Below are 16,325 nucleotides of genomic sequence, written 5' to 3'. Positions count from 1 at the left end.
TAAGGCATCAAGCATCCTCTTTGGATGTTTCTCTTGCTGTGGTGAGTACTTTTTTAAAAACTCAGTCAGAAGAGTTCAAATCAGGGAGAGAGAGTCTCCACAGACTGCCTCCTGGAAGAGCAGCAGGATAAGAGAGTGGACCTCCTCTGCCCCCCCCACCTTTGACGAAGCAGGATTTGATGAGTGAAGAATCCATTGGTTATGGGAAGGTCAGAAGTCGTGTTTTATATACTCCAGATCTTAAAATAGGTCTGCTGATAGGTTAACCAGGTTTTTCCCCTTCCAGGAATCCTAGAGTGGCCGTTTTGGACTAAACTGGTGGTTGTGGCCATCGGCTTTACCGGCGGACTCCTTTTTATGTACGTTCAGTGCAAAGTGTACGTACAATTATGGAAGAGACTCAAAGCTTATAACAGAGTAATCTACGTTCAGAACTGTCCAGAAACAAGCAAAAAGAATATTTTTGAAAAATCTGCACTAACAGAACCCAACTTTGAAAATAAAGATGGACGTGGAATCTGTCATTCCGACACAAATTCTTCTTGTTGGACAGAACCTGAAGACACTGGAACCGAAATCGTTCATGTCTGATTTTGTGGAGGGGGTAGTTTCCCTGGACATCAAAGAACAGCTGAAGGAAATTGTTTACTGCCAATTGTGTACCTTTTCTTATGTCCTTTAACAGCATAGACCGGGCAGGTGACTGTTTTAATGGCTTCTCTTTTTCTAAACCCTCCTTAGTGAATCTCCCGGAAAGCCCTCCCATTGGCCGTGCACAGCCGGGTTCCACTTCTGCCAGCATTTCCACGGGAAGGGAGGTCCCCATGACGCTATATAATGGGGAGCTGGCTGAGTTCTGGCCCATGACACCTTGAGCGGAATGAGAGAATAAAATACCAAATCCGCAGGAGCAGGGTGGCACCCTGGCCTCGATGCCCGGCCTCTCCCGGTTGGCAGCAGCCCCCAGCCTGGAGCGGAGCATTTGAGAATACCTAGCCCTGATGAGAGGATTTCCCTCCTCACGGAGAAGAGCCCGGGGAGCTGAGCCCCCTCTGCTGATGCTGCCGCTGACTGGTTTCCTGAGCGGACGGGGCTGTGGTGCTCTGTGCGTGGTGGCGAGTGATTCACTAAGCAAACAGCACTTTACAAAAAGAGAATCTTTATTTTGTATTATGTGTGTCCAGTGGGATTGACATTTAAAAGAACGTCTCTCATTTAGAAGCCTTCTTTTCATTATCTCTTTTACGTTATAATAGATCGAAAACCCTTTTTGCCTTATATATTCTAAGAAACCCAACATCTACTCTGTGTCTCTAAAAGGGACTGGTGGCTCTAAAGCAGGAAGAAGAGATCTGAGGCTTTTTCCTAACAGTTCATGGGAATTGATGCCAGACGGCAGTTTGAGCCTAATTCCTGTGGTTTCAAGCCTATTTTATGACAAGTCTTTATGTCATGGGTCTACCCCAAACATTTCTTTTTGGTCAACAGTGAAAATGAAGGTTTTGTGAGATCTAAACAAAAGGAAGGAAGTGAGTAATTAGAACAAAAATGAGTGTTTAAAAATGACTCCTTTCCGGTCAAACGTCTCCCCTTTGTGCCGGCTTCACTGAAAGCGTACGCGTGCGCTGCCCTGGTCTGGGGCATGGACACTGGGGGTGCTCCTGGGCGCCTGCCACCTTGTACGGCCTCTGCTCCTGGGGAGGTTCTGTGGATCACTGGCCTGGTAAGAGAGACAGATGGGCTGGCCCTGGGACAGAAGCCAGGAGTGAGCAGCAAACTGCCATGGCCCATGCCCCCAGCCACACCTCTACCCATTTATCGCCTTAACTGGACTGGACAGAGAGGATCCTTGCGATCAGTTCGTTCTGTCATCAGGGATTATCTCCTGTACCATTTTCAAAAGACAAAACCAAAATCACTACCATCAAATGGCCTTTGTCCCTTTAAAAAGTCTGCTTAAAATTCTGTTTTTAAAAATAAGTTTCACTTCACCAGGTAAATAGGAGTCAGCTCCAGGGAAAAGCAGCCAAGAGGGTGTGCGCTGTAACATAAGTGTGCCCAGGTGCTTACTCTCTGGGCGACTCTGCATCTGTAGCACCTCCTCTAAGGGGAAGGATGCCTGGGGGTCCTGCCGTCAGTCACCTGAGCCTTAGGTGCCTCACCTGTCCTGTTAAGAGGATGAAGCAAACATAAGATGACCCCTTTGCCTTTCAGAGTAGAAGTGCTGTGGTTTGTTTCGAAAGCCCGGAGGAGGCCCATGTGTCTAAGCTCTGGCGGAGGGCACGTGGTAGCAGGCTCTGTCCTGCTGTCGCTTCCCATCCAGTGTCTGATTCATCGGCATCACGGACCCTGGTCTAAGGAGCTGCCCCACTGTGGCCTTCCTCTGGCTGGGCAGGCACTGTCCAGCCGTGGCCAGCCCCTGAAAATAGGTCAGCCTGCTCTCTCTCTCCGTCTCCCAGGCCGCGTCCAGTCCGTGCCTGTGTTCACTGTGCCCCCAAAGTGCAATTACACACACCCCTTCTCAGCCTGGGGACGCCAGGCAGCTACACGCTGTCTCTACTCAGGGGAGCTGAGCCCTGGGCCAGCCCTGCCCGTGCCCCTTAGGAGCTGCCCAGGCAAGGCCCCTTGTCCCTGCCCTCTTATAGCAGATGAGTAGTCATGTGGAGACTGGGATCAATTTTTAGGTGGGACTCCTTCCCCATTCTCTGATGGAACCCCTTACGCTGAACTTGAAAGTCACTGAGACTTCCTGCATAGAGGAAAATGTGCTTAGGCAGGGACAGCCTCTGGGCAGCCCACCTGTCATGGCTGGCAACCCCTGTGGCAAAGGTGCCTTTATAACCATGACTGCTGTGTTGCTCCCAGGCCCGACCATATTCTCATGTGAAACCCTCACTTCTTTTCAGGAAGGCCTAACACCATCTCATCACCTCCACCGAGCTCCTAAAAAAAAAAAAACCAAACACCTTCTGCCTGGGGACAGTCCATCCCACATCCTTCTTTCTTTTCCTGGGATGGCACACAGATGCCCCCTTGCTTTTCTCTTCTCTTGTAGGCTCTAGTTGAGCACCTCTGATGCCATTCTTAGTCCCAGCTCTAATCTCCACCCCCCCCCAGACGACCCGGGAAGTCAGAAGCTCTGGAAACGTGGTTCTGTGCTGCCATCTAGTGGGAGCAGCGGCTCTGCCAGGTGTTCCTTTAGTCCTTAGTAGCTTGCCTTCTAGGTGTTTTTTTTGGGGGGGGTGGTTATTTATTCCCTATTCCCCTCATTCTGTACATGGCTTTGGTGGAGGACAATACTTGGCTGAACCAGAAATGTGGGATGAGCTGCTGGGTGTCAGGGCCCAGAGGGCTGGTACTTGGGGGCCAGGCCAGGGGGAGAGGGAAGTGGCCTCAGGGGAGTTGCCAGCCAGCCCTCTCTGATTTGGTCTCTGTTCCCTCAAAAGTTAGTTTGGCTCGAGTGCTTCCGACTTTGACTGCCAGCAGGAATTTGGTTTTTGTGCCTGAGTTGATTTTAAGAAATTCTGGGAACTATCGAAGGTCTCACCCTGCTCCAGGCCTCCTTTTCTGTCTCCTCCTTTTCTGCCTCATTCCACTCTTTTCAGTCTGATGGGTCTAGTTTTCAGCCTTGCTGGCATGCCCTACCTGGTTCCAGACACACAGGCCTCAGGCAGTGGGCCAGTTCCAGAGCCTCAGGCAGTGCCTGCACGGTTGGGGCTGCTTCTGCTGCCTGGTGGGTTGGCTGCAGGGCTGGAGGAGGCCTGTGGACCGTGGGGCCAAGAGCCGTGATGCTGCACGTTTGGACTGATGCAAAGACGTTTTCTGGATACTTTCCCTTTTGAATCTGATTTGAAATATGCGGCTTCCCTCTCCAGCCAAGGAAAGGTGGAAACATAGGGAAATAAAAGCATTTATCTTTGTTTTGGATGTAATTAAGTTGTGCAGCTATTCACCTATTTAGATGCGATGTTTATAGAAGCTGATTGTTAATAAAAACCAAATTTACACTGGCATGTGTGGTGTAGTTTCTAAAAGGCACTTCACATTTGAAGATTTTCTTAACTTGCCAAGTTTCTAGTTATCTCCATGTCTGGTTTTGTATCCTTTTGCGTGTGTTCGCTGTTTCTCAGTATTACCACTTGAATCATTCTCTCGGGGGGTTGTTTGTGTTATACGTGGGGTGTCTAATTACAGCAATAAAGTATCTCTTTAAAAAGGGATTGTGCCATGAATTGCAAGAAGGCTGCAAGAAGGCTGGGAACATTGGCAGGCATTCCAGTGGTTCTGATCCCCTCTGCACAATCCTCTGGCTTTCATGTTGGGGAAGAGAGTCACGCAACCTCAGGAGGTATCTGTTTTCCTCAGTCTGTCCCTGCGGGGGGCGGTGGCTCCCCCAGACACTGGTGGTTGGTTGGTGGGGAGCAGATGGGTTCAGGAGAGTGTGCAGGTGTGGGAGTAAAAATGGAAGTACCTCACACAGGTGTGCTTGCTTCACACTTCCAGGCTCTACTTGGACTCCGTGCCGTGTGAGAAGCCAGATTCAAGTTCAGGGTGAGTGTGGCGATGTGACCATGGAGCAGTTGATTATTCTCTAACTCGCCTTATCTGTTGAAACACTGAGCCGCAGCCTAGCGGAGTAGGAAACCAGGGAGGACCAGCAGGATCTCTGGTGACAGTTCAGTCTGGCTGCATCTCTCGGCTGCTGATGGGGCCTCCCTAAGTCACGGTGGTGTCTCGGATTCCCCTGTCTCGAGCCTGCAGACTGCTCACGGGGCTGTGCGTGTGAGGGAGTGTGTGTGCAAAAGCACACTCCACCTGCCTTTACCTGTGCGCACAAGGTGAAAACAGGCCAGGATTGCCCTGTACATACTGTCCCCTAGGTGAGCCCAGAGAACTTGTCCACCAGTTAAGGGTACCGCAGTAGCTGCCAGGAGACTTCGGAGCCAAGCGGGAGGATACTTTGCCAAGTGTCCTTGCCCGACTTCGGGAGCTGTTGAGGCCTCTGGAGGAGGACACAACCACAGAACAGCTGAACAGGTAGGAGCGCGTGCGAGGGAGGGAGTGCTCAGGTGCTCGACTATTGGTTGAAGGGGTGAGGAGGGTGTTGCTGAAAGAGAACTCTGCTTTGGTGAGAAGGTGAGGTGGGGGGGTGCTGCCTGAGGGGAGCCTCTCTGCTTTGGGGATCCACCAAATTTGATGAGTTTGGCCGAAGAGATGCCCAGTGGGATCTTGTTGCACGCAGGCTTGACTATGCCGTCCCCAGGCCTTTCTGCCCTTTAACACCAGCCACAAAGTGGTGGGGAGAGGGCTGCTGCATGGCACACTTCCAGGGGGGCAAAGGCTCGCAGGCGAGCCTCCTGTTTTGTAAGTAAACTTAATAAACTTACAGCCCAGTGCCCATTCATTGACATGTTGGCATCCTTACTGCTCGTTACTTGGGGTGTCAGGCTGGCGGGAAGAGGATGAGCCCCGGAGCTAGAGGAGAACTACCTAGATGACCAGAAGTGGCTGGTCCCTTTGGAAAAGGTGAAAAGTCTGATCGGACATTCCGAGGGGAGGGGCAGGCATACAACAGGCAAAGCGGTCAGCGTGTTAAAAAAAAAAAAAAAAAAAAAAAGGCAGAACATCAAACAGTCCCTTTCCCAGGGAAAGGCCTTGGGCGGGAACCCAGAGCTGGGTCCCTGGAAGGCAGGGGCTCTGGGCCATAGTCATGCAGTAAAGGCATCACATACTCTTCACGTGTCTGAAATATGTAGGAAACGCGTGTTGCTTACTGCAGTCCTATGACACGCTACCGCACATCTTGCTTTTTCCACCGAACAACTGGATACTGATACAGATTTTTAGGTTGCTTACTTGACTTTCGATGTTGGAAGCAAGGCTGAAGTCCACATCCATGACATTTATCTTTGTATACTTGTGTGTGTGTGTGTGTGTGTGTGTGTGTGTGTGTGTGTGTGTGGTGGGGGCAGTTCTGAACATAAATTCCTAGAAGTAGAGAAAGGGGTAAAGGCATTTAACTTTTAAGCTGCAAAAGCACACTCCAAAATGATTCACTTATGAGAATTTGAGTCTCTTTACTTACATTGTATCATGTAGGTGTTTTTTAAATTGTTACTAAAATGATTGTCATTCCCTCTTAGCCCATTGATGTTTTACTTTGCATTCTTGGATAAATAAGGAGATCGAGCATCTTTTGCTTACTGTGCATGTCTGCATATGTGAATTTCCCTGCCTTGCCCATTTCTCGGGTTTTTGGTATATTTTATATTAAATCCTAGGCATTTTTTTATGGTGAAAGAACATTAACTCTGGTTTGATGTAACTGGCAAATATGTGCTGTTCGTTTCTTCACCATTTTATTATGAAAAATTTTTTTGGTAATTTTTTTTATTATGTTAGTCACCATACAGTACTCCGTTAGTTTTTGATGTAGTGTTCCATGCTTCATTGTTTGCGTATAACACCCAGTGCTCATCGCAATACGTGCCCTCCTTAATATAAAATTGTAAATAATTGCAGAGAATTCATATACCCTAGATTCTACAACTAACATTTTGCTCTATAAGCTTTACTGTGTATCTCCATCTATTCATTACACTATCCTCCCACCACCTGGCTTTTTTAATGCCTTTCAGAGTAAATTGCAGCTGGAACTATACACTTTACCCCACTTCAGTTTGTATATCATTAGCTAAGATCCAACATTTGTTTATGGTTCTTTTGTTCTTAGAAAAATTTACATACAGTGAAATGTATAAATCTGAAATATACCATCTAATGAGCCTTGCAGATGTAGACACCTGTGTAGCCCCAAACCAGATGTTCTGTACCAAAATACAGAATGTTATCTCAGTCCTGAAAATTCCGATGCCCCTTCCCAGCCCACCCCTGTTCTCATACCCTCCAGAGCAAAATCGTTCTGATTTTTGGTTTTAGCTTGTCCTGGAGCTTAATTTCAGTGCAGTCATGCACTTCACACTCTTGTGTCGGGGGTAAGTCAGCACAGGGTTTCTGAGTTTCGTCTATGTTCCTGTATAAGTACATTCCTGTTCTGTGCTGAATCATATTCCACTGTATAAATATACCAGTCTCTTCATTTTCTTATGGCTGGAGACAAGCTCTTTCCAGTTTTTGGCCATTATGAATAGAACTGTTAAGTTTTGGTTTTTTTTTTTTTTTTTTTTTTTTTTTTGTGGACATATTTTCATTCCTCTTGGGTAAATACCTAGGTATAAAGTGCTGGTTCAGAGAGGGCAGAGATGTTTAGTTTTATTAGAAACTAAACAAACATTTTCCCAAAGCAGGAGTACCATTTTCCATCCCCACCAACAAGGTGTGAAGCTTCCAGTTACTTCAAACCCTTGCAACATTTGGTGTTGTCAGTCAACAACCTCAAATACAAAATTTGTAGCTGTTCTTATAGATGTGTGGTTGTAATTTGGTTTGAATTTGCATTTGTGGTTTGAATTTGCATTTTCCCAACGACTAATGATATTGAGCGTCTTTTTATGTGCCTCCTGTCATGTGCTTATTTGCCATTCATAAATCTTTTTATTTTTTATTCATTTATTATTTTTAAAAAATATTTTATTATTTGTTTGTGAGAGAGAGAGAGCAAGCACAAGCAGGGGGAGAGGCAGAAGGAGAGGGAGAAGCAGGCTCCCCGCTGAGCAGGGAGCCCCATGTGGGGCTTGATCCCAGGACCCTGAGATCATGATCTGAGCCAAAGGCAGATGCTTAACCAACTGAGCCACCCAGGTGCCCCTGTTTTACAATTTTATTTATTTTTTATTTTTATTTTATTTTTTTTAGATTTTATTTATTTATTTATTTATTTATTTATTTATTTATTTATTTATTTGACACAGAGAGACAGACAGCCAGCGAGAGAGGTAACACAAGCAGGGGGAGTGGGAGAGGAAGAAGCAGGCTCCAACAGAGGAGCCTGATGTGGGGCTCGATCCCATAATGCCGGGATCACGCCCTGAGCCGAAGGCAGACGCTTAATGACTGAGCCACCCAGGCGCCCCATGTTTTACAATTTTAAAAGGTTGTTTTAAAAAATGCAGCAGATTGTATAGATGGCCTACCAAACCTAAAATATTTTACAGGAAAAAAATGTGCTTGATACTGCTATGGATTTAAAGTATATATCTTGTATATTGCATATGGTTGGGTATTGATTTTTTAAATTATTCTGATAACCCCTGCCTTTTAGCTGGAGTTTTTAGTCCTTATAAACATTTGATGTAATTACTGATATGGTTGGTTCTATGTCTACCATTTTATTATTTGATTTGTCCTCTCTGTTTTTGTTTCTCTGTTCCTATTTTTTTTCTTTCTTTTAAATTATTTGTATATTTTTAGAATTCCATTTTAAGTCCTCTTTTGGTTTTTAGCTATATTTCTTTACATTATTTTAGTGGTTGCTCTAGAGGTTATAATCTACCTACTTAAAATTTCACAAACTACTTAGAATTAATATTATACCCCTTGATATAAGATGTAGAGACCATGTGCCTGAAATAGTCCATTAACACCCATTGTCTTTTATGTGGTCTTCATATTATGCTTTACATGTATTATAAATGCCACATGACAGTGTTATATTTGCTTTAAATAATCATATATATTTTAAAGGAAGGAGGAGAGGAGAAAGTCTCTTAGGTTTAGCCAACATTTACCATATCTGATACTCTCCTATCCTTCCCGAGGATCTGAGTGTCCATGGGAGCATTTCTCATTGTGTAGATCTGCTGGCAGTGGATTGTCTTCATTTTATTTTACCTGAAAACTTCTTTTCCTTCATTTTCATACTTGAGAAATATTTTTGCTGGTTATAGAATTCTGTGTATTCTCTTTAACTCTTCTTTGACTCTGAAATAAGGTTTCCTTTGTATCTATTTTGCTTGGGTTTGGCTGAGCTTCTTGGAGCTATATACATTTGTCTCTCACCAAATTTGGGAAATTTTTGGCCTTTATTTCTTCAGATATTTGTTCTGCCCCGTTCTTTTACCTTCCCTCTCCTTCTGGGACTCCAATTACATGTATATTAAGCCTTTGGATATTGTCCCATAGATCACTGAGATTCTGTTCATGTAAAAAATTCTCTTTTTGCTTCAGCTTGGATCATTTCTATTGATCTGTTTTCAAGATCACTGTCTCCTTGCTCTCTTGTCTCTCTTCTGCTATATTGCTTATTTTTTCCAGATATTTTTAGTTCTAGAATTTCCATCTGATGATGATTCTTTTTCTTCCTCTTCCTTCCATTCTCCCCCTTCTTCTCTTTTCCAGTGTATAGTTCTCTGCTGAGATTTCCTATCCTTTCACGAATTGGTAATATATTTCCTTTAACCCACAGAGCACAGGTATAAAAGCTTCATTGAAATCACTGTCTGTTGATTCCAACATCTGTGCCATCATACGATCAGTTTCTCTTGGTTGTCTTTTCCCTTTGAGAGTAGGTCATATTTTTCTTGTATACTGAATAATTTTGGATTGTGCCCTGGCTATTGTGAATGTTATTTTGTAGAGATTCTGAGTTCTCTTATATTCCTCTGAAAAGGATTTTTTTTTTTTTTACGCAAGCAGTTAACTTGGTTGAGCTTAAACCGAAAACTGTTTAAAAGTTCAAAGCTCATTTTAGTTGTTTCATCCTCAGCTGAGCTATTTGCAGTTTGCCCCACGCAGGCTTGGCTTAGGGGTCAGCCAGAGCTCTAGACAGAGTTTATACACAGAAGGGTTTTCCCTCTCCTGTAGCGGTGCTGGGTGGTGCTACTGAATGTCCAGCTGCAGGGGAACTGGTGGGCCAGCTGCAGAGAACATAATTAACTGACAGCTCCAGCGGCCACACCTTTGCATCTGTTGTGACATTCATGCCAAGACCATTTTTGTCATTCCTGCCTGATGCAAGATTTCTGTAACGGGCCACTTTTGTTTGAGGACTCCACATTAGCTATGGGAGGCTTTCTTAGAGGTGCCCCGCAGTCTGGAGCCCATTCTACCCAGACCTTCCTGCCGCTCTGCTTGCACCCACAGGATCAGACCTGCATCATCATTCCTGCCTGCTCCCTTCCTTTGCTCACATGACCTTGCGGACTTCTAAAGGTTGGTACGTTGGCCCTCACAGGACATGGAGCTGAGTGAGTGCCTTTACCGTAACCACAGGATTATGGGGTCTACCACCAAGGTCACTCATAAGTGTGGGCAGTTCTCAGAGCGATGGTAGGGAGTCTGGGCCAGTAAGTGTCCAGGCCTCACTCTCTCCAGTACCCATCCCAATGGTCAAGTTTCCTCAGAGGGACTTGTGGTTTCAGGAGCACATGCACACCTTCTCCCATGCTGTATTGGCCCTAGTGGAAGCCTTTTACCTAGACATGGAGCTTCTGGCTTAGCACACTGGGTACACCTTCCAGAAATTCTGGAGACCCTGCTGATCAGATTCTGAAGCCAGGGGCTGGGGGTATGGGTTGAGTAAGCGTACAGGAGGACACAATGGATCACCATGGCTAAGCTCAGGGCTGGCTCTGCTTCTTGGGTGTGGGGAAAGAAATGCATTTTAAAAGTCATTTTGAGTCCTCTCTTGTCGGAGAAAACAGCCCGCAGCTCCCAGGATAGTGCCTAGAACCTCTCAGGTGCCTTGCAGGAGGAAAATGAGGGAGCAGCAGGCTGGTGCCTTGTGCCAGCCCTGGGCACACAAGTAAGGTGAGTTCCTTGTGCTGCCGGGGCTCTGGGTCCGAGGGAGAGACCACGTGGGAAGATAACAACAGAGGTTCAGACAAAGCCCTTGGGGGGGGGGGATGAGAATCAAAGTACCTCCCCAGGGTGGATGACATTTGGGATGTGAGGGCAAACCACCTTCTATCTAGCCTGGGTGTGTGTGTGTGTGTGTGTGGAGGGGGAGTTTTGCCCAGATAGAATCACAGTGATTATGGCTTTTTTGCGGGGAGAGGGGATGTGAGCTGTTTGGGGTGACTGGGACATAACATGTGGATGGAGACTTGTTTTAAATGCACTCCTTTATTTTTATGACAACCAATTCTTCATTCATTCAACAAAGATTTGTTTGGGCACCTACTATATGCAAGAAATTGGAAGAAGCATAAATAGAACAGAAAATAATCATTCCATGCCTGCCAACAAGAGCAAACATCTATCAGTTGTCCTGACTTCTTGCTGCTGCCTGGTGCAGAAGCTCTGAGCAGGACGTAGGGCAGGAAGCCCCATGGTCCTGCTCTGTGTAGGGTGGGTCCCTGCAGTGTACCCACTTTGATCAAAGTATGGGATTCACTAAAGATTGAGGAGCAAACTGGAAAATGCACTGAAGCTGAGACATCACATGGCCCAAACTGGGCAGCCTTTGGTTTGAAGCCAGTCAGCCTGGGGCCTGCGGAACTGAGGCAGCCTCAGGGAGCAAGCTGCCAGCAGGTCTGCCCTGCGGCCGCCTGTGAGCCTGCCCACCGGGCAGCCTGGAGTCTGCTGAGCTCGGCCGCCAGCAGTTGGCCGCTTGCACGTGTGACTGGCTCAGGGGGCCACTTAGATGGCTACGCTGTTGGGAATCCGGTCCGGGGACAAGTAGTAATATGGCAGCTTCTTGTTCTTGTTGCGCTCAGCGATCACACTGACGATGGTGTCAAGGTTCTTGCGGAATCGGGCCATGGCCTCCTTTACAGGTTTCTCGATGAAATGCTCTTCTGGGTACATGCCCAGGAACAGCTAAGGGCCCAGGCACAGACAGGTTAATCTTTGCCAAGGTGAGGTATGTAAACTGATGGGCCTTGTCTCACCCCCCGAACCATCCCTTGGGAAGTGAGCAAGGAGCATGTGCTCATTTCCCCCTCTCTACCCCCTGCCACCTGCTGAGAGTACCTCAAGAATGCCCCTGGTCTGGGGTCTCAGATAAATGGGAGAAATAGCTGCCCTGTTGCGGGGGCGGGGGGGGCTACAAGGTGTGTAATGGCGCAGGTGAAGGGGGCCTGTGGTAGGCGTGCGGTGGTCTGGTCCTGCCGGGCCCCGTCCTCTGCAGCACTCCTGCCTTCCCGTCTGGGCTCTGGGCAGCAAGGGCACGGGGGCTCGCACTAGCCTCTCTGGCCCCGGACAGCCACAGCTGGGCCCTGTTGGGGTGCTGTGCTCATTTGTACACTCACAAAGATGTCTGCAAATTAAAACTAGATCTATCTTTTTAAAAATGATTGGATTGTTAAAGTTGGGAATTTTCATACCCAGGGCTGAAAAGGGTGGGATCTGGAATTAGTTTGTGGAGGACAGATCAGTCTCAACATTCTCTGACCCAGAAATTCTTCTACTAGGAACATGTCATCTGGCCCTACCGAACACATGTGCAAAGACACATACATAAAGGTGTTAGTGAGAGACCCGCACGTTAGCAGAGCCCCAAAGCAACCTCAGTGCCCCCAAAATGACCACAGGCCTGCGGCTGGTCGAATCAGTAGTCATTCTGTGCGACACTGAGCGAATGCCATGGGGTTGTATCTGAGATACTGAGATGCCCAGCTTTGACATTCGGTTCAATAAGGTGTATGTGCATGGGAATGTTTGGCAGGATCCCCAGGAAACTCTTTGTCATCCCCTCTGGGTAGTCACCAGTGGAGCAGAGTCTCTGTGCTCTCCTGCCCCTCCCCTGCGCTCCATCCAGGCCTGGGACCCCAGCCTCAGAAGTCAGGATTCCCGGAGAGCAGCTGTCCAGCCTACGCCCTTAATCACAAAGCCCTGACATGGAGGAATGGGTTAAATCCAGGCAACCTGCCCCTTGCTCACCTCATTATCTTGGAACTGGCTTAGTGCCCATACTGCGCCCAGATGCCAGCAGGAGCGGCCACGGTCTGGCAGCGTATCCACGATCTGCTCGATGGTGACCACACCCTTGGCCGTTGGTGGTGGGGCCCGCATGGTTGGGGGGGCATTGGGGATCCAGGAGCACCAGTCATACTGCAGGGACAGCCACAGACACGTGTGGGCACCTTCTCAGCCAGCCGCCACCCCCCGCAGCGGGCCATGCCCCTACCTGCCCCACAGAGTGAGCAACCGCCCAGACGCCTCCCCTCTCCTTCCCATCACCTCCTGCTCCAGCAGGGCCGGCCCACAGTCCCCTCTCTGTCTGGTGCCCTCGGCTTCGTGGGCAGGATACACTCAAGGAACATCCAATTTCTGGCCCTGAGGCTGCCTGAGACCAGCCCCAGAAGACTAAAAAGAGGGGTGGCTCTGTCTGGGCCCATCAGCAGCGGTCAAGGTGACTGGTGATTTTCTGCCCAGAGGACCCGCCCTGCCTTTGCCCACCTGGCCAAAGTTGACCGCTGCATGCTGGGCTGAGGCTGTGAAGATCACTACCGTTAGGTACTCCGACAGCTTCTCTCTGGTCTTGATGGACTTGGGGAAACCTAGGGCAGAGCCAGGGGCTGGCTGAAGCCCCAACCCCGGGGGCGGGGGGGCGGCAATAGACCGATGACCCACAGGTACCCTCCCCCTGCCCCTCCCCAGTCCCCGAGTTCCCCCACACAAGGGCTTAGGGGGGCCCAGGCATGGGCAAGACACTGGAAGGGGACAACAACTTGGCCCAGCGTTCCTGATGTTTCTGACCCTAGTTCTCAGTGGCTGTAGAAAGTCTCTGAAATGTCCCCATGAGACATGCTGGTCGGCAGGGGTCCCTTGGGGGCTCTGGCCCCAGCACCGGGCACTAAAGGTGGATGCCATGGGCCAGCACTGCCCAAGGGAAGTCAGAGGTGCAGGGAAAGCGCAGAAGAGATGGCCAGGAGGAGAGCCAGAGGCGGTCTGTACCTGAGGCCTTCTTGCCCCGCATGCCGTACACGTACACATCCTTGACGAAGTCCTGCAGCTCCTGGTCCTCTTCCACCACCTGGTCACTCCGGTAGTAGATGCCCACCACCTCGGCCGTGAACCTGGCTCAGGAGGAGGGACCCAGCTAGGAGCGGATGACCTGGCCAGGGTTTGCAGACCTGGGCCCCAGGGCAGGGCTTCACTGGTGACGCTGTGACTTCCTCCTCAGTGTCCAGACTCGGGTCACTCACCCTACCCCCACCCACATACATTCCTTCCTCTCTCAGGGCCCTGGCGACGGAGCCATCCCCCGGCCCACTGAATCAGCGGTCCAGGCCCCTGGCCCGGCCTGTCAACTCCCCAGTCCTCTCCTCCTCCAGGACCTCCGCTCGTTCTACACAGAGCAGGTCCCACGGCCCCAGCGGGCACTCACGTCTTGATGGCCTCCCACACCAGGAGCCCGTCATCCCGGTAGAAGTAGTAGGGGATGTCCTCTTTGCTGTCCATTCCCCGAGCTTTGATGGCCTCAGGGAAGCACAGGGAGGTGTAGGTCAGGTCCTGCATGGCCCTCTGCACCATCTGCACGTGCCCACCGCCCCCTGTGGCGTTGGCCTTCGGTGGGAGGGGAGAGCACCGTGAGCTGAGGCTGGCCGCCCCACGCCAGCCGTCTCACCCAGAGCTCACCATGAGAAACTGTCAAAGGACACTGGGGTTGCCAGGCTCATGGACGGGCAAGCCCACGTCCCGGGGGTTTGGGAGGTGGGGTAGGAGGGATGCTTAATTCCGAGAATAGCCAGGGCCGCCCATGAGGAGGTCAGAGAGGCCTGATCTAATGCAAGGGGTTGCCGTGGAGCCCTTCTGTGCAGGCGCTGGGGGTGGCTGCAGGAGGGCGGGGCGCTCGTTCTGAGCACAGGCTGCCCAGAGCGCAAGCACTGCTTTCGGTGACCTGAGCTTTGGGCTCCAGAAGGGGGCAGATACCAGCCCCCAGGACCGCACAAGTCTTTTGAGGGCCTGTGTTTGCTTAGGTGAGGGCTGGAGAGATGCAGGAGGAGGGATCCTGGTCCTCATGCCAGCACACACGTTGGCTGAGCAGTCAGGCCACAGAGCCTTCAAAGGAGGGCTTGAGTACTGGGGTGCCACACGTTGGTCTGCAGGGTCGTTTGACCCAAGCTGGAGTGATGGGAGTTGCTCCCCGGACTTTCTATTTAGGTGGGAGAGGACGATCACCGTGTGGGAACATGAGCCAGGAGCCCCCCTGTGATGAGGTCGCATTCCCCCTCCCATGGGGGAAACCTGTCCATAGAACCTGACTGGGGAATGCGGCCCACACAGTGTTAAGAGTGGAAGAGTGCCAGCCAGTGTATTTGCCCCTGGGACCATTATTTGAGTCCCTGGGTGCATTTTGGGAGGGGTCGGAGGCCCCCTCACCTCTATTATGTCCAGGGTTTTGAGATAATATACTTCTTTTCCAGTTTTGGCTGGTTTGACTTAAGTTTTGTCATTTGCAACCCAAAGGGGGGCTCAGCCTTATTGATGAGCTGGCTCCCTCGCTAACGCTAACGGGAGGTGGGAGAGAAAGGAGGGCTGCTGGGAGGGTCCAGGCTTGGTAAGGCCACAGGGGGTCCGAATGGGCCAGGTGCTGCCTGGGAGAACGTGAGGGACGGGCAGGGGTTAGGCCCATCTGAGGGGAGGGAGGGGTGGGAGACGGTGCTCCGTGAGGGCAGTAGAGCGGGGGAGGGGGGAGCGGGGCGGGAGGTGGGATCTACAGCCACAAGCCAGAGGATAGGGGAGAAGCAGGAGGAGGCTACAGGGTGACACAGGCCAGGCCAGGCCAGGCCAAGAAGGGCTGAGAAGCAGGCAGTGCATTCGGGAGGGGAGGGCTCCCTGATGGGGAAGGGGCCCGAGACTGGCCAGAGGCCCGGGGAGCCTTCACTCTGAGCGCCTCCAGCCTCCCACCCTTCCCAGGCAGCCACCGCCACCCGAGTGCCCAGGTGCCTGTCTCCTGAGAGTAAAGCTGGCCTGGGGGTGGCAGTTTGGAGAAGTGGGGCCCTGCACAGAGGTGGACGGGAGGTGCCCACCTTGTCAAAGAGGCCGTACTCGCAGATGAGCTGCTCGCGCGCCTTGGTGTTGATGGCGATGGTGAACCGCACGTGTGCCACCAGAAGCTGGGGGAGCAGGAGAAGGCCTCAAAGAAGGCCGGGCCAGGCCAGGCCTGACCAGGTCTGCACCCCCCACGTGCCCCCAGAGACCCCCAGCACCCGCACCCCTGTCCGCTGAGGAGTGACGCCAGGGCTGAGGGAGGAAGTGGAGGTCAGGGGAGCTGCTGGGGCCTGGGGACTGCAGCTTCCATGCTTAGTGACGCGATAATGAAAATGGTAATAGCCAGCACTGGTATAGAGCTGAACTGTGCGCCAGGTACTGTTTTCAGCTCTCCGAATTTGTTAACTATTTTGGTTCTGACAATAATCCTATGAGGCAGGGGTACTCTCTGCTCCCTGCTGCACAGGTGGGGAAACAGGCCCGGAGAG

General features: G+C 50.3%; 2 protein-coding genes across 6 annotated transcripts in view; one reads left to right on the top strand and one right to left on the bottom strand.

Moving 5' to 3' along the window:
* The window catches only part of MARCHF8 (membrane associated ring-CH-type finger 8), a 131,902-nt gene extending 127,889 nt beyond the window's left edge, over window positions 1-4,013 (top strand). For all 5 annotated transcript variants that reach the window (XM_008696185.2, XM_040623885.1, XM_040623883.1 and 2 more), the window contains one exon: window positions 287-4,013. In XM_008696185.2, the coding sequence (XP_008694407.1) occupies window positions 287-591 (305 nt within the window). In that variant the 3' untranslated portion in view covers window positions 592-4,013. The remainder of the gene's footprint in view (window positions 1-286) is intronic.
* A 6,993-nt stretch (window positions 4,014-11,006) lies between these two features.
* Window positions 11,007-16,325, bottom strand: part of ALOX5 (arachidonate 5-lipoxygenase) — a 50,032-nt gene continuing 44,713 nt past the window's right edge. The window contains exons 9-14 of the mRNA XM_040624017.1: window positions 15,876-15,962; window positions 14,231-14,409; window positions 13,798-13,919; window positions 13,300-13,400; window positions 12,781-12,951; window positions 11,007-11,718 (exon numbers count right to left, since the gene is read on the bottom strand). Coding sequence (XP_040479951.1) covers window positions 11,539-11,718; window positions 12,781-12,951; window positions 13,300-13,400; window positions 13,798-13,919; window positions 14,231-14,409; window positions 15,876-15,962 — 840 coding nt within the window. The 3' untranslated portion in view covers window positions 11,007-11,538. The remainder of the gene's footprint in view (window positions 11,719-12,780; window positions 12,952-13,299; window positions 13,401-13,797; window positions 13,920-14,230; window positions 14,410-15,875; window positions 15,963-16,325) is intronic.

The sequence above is a fragment of the Ursus maritimus genome, unplaced genomic scaffold (genome assembly GCF_017311325.1).
Source record: "Ursus maritimus isolate PB19 unplaced genomic scaffold, ASM1731132v1 scaffold_7, whole genome shotgun sequence".
Taxonomy (NCBI): Eukaryota; Metazoa; Chordata; class Mammalia; order Carnivora; family Ursidae; genus Ursus; species Ursus maritimus.
The sequence above is the reverse complement of the archived record's forward strand: the minus strand, read 5'-3'. Positions and strand labels throughout refer to the sequence as shown.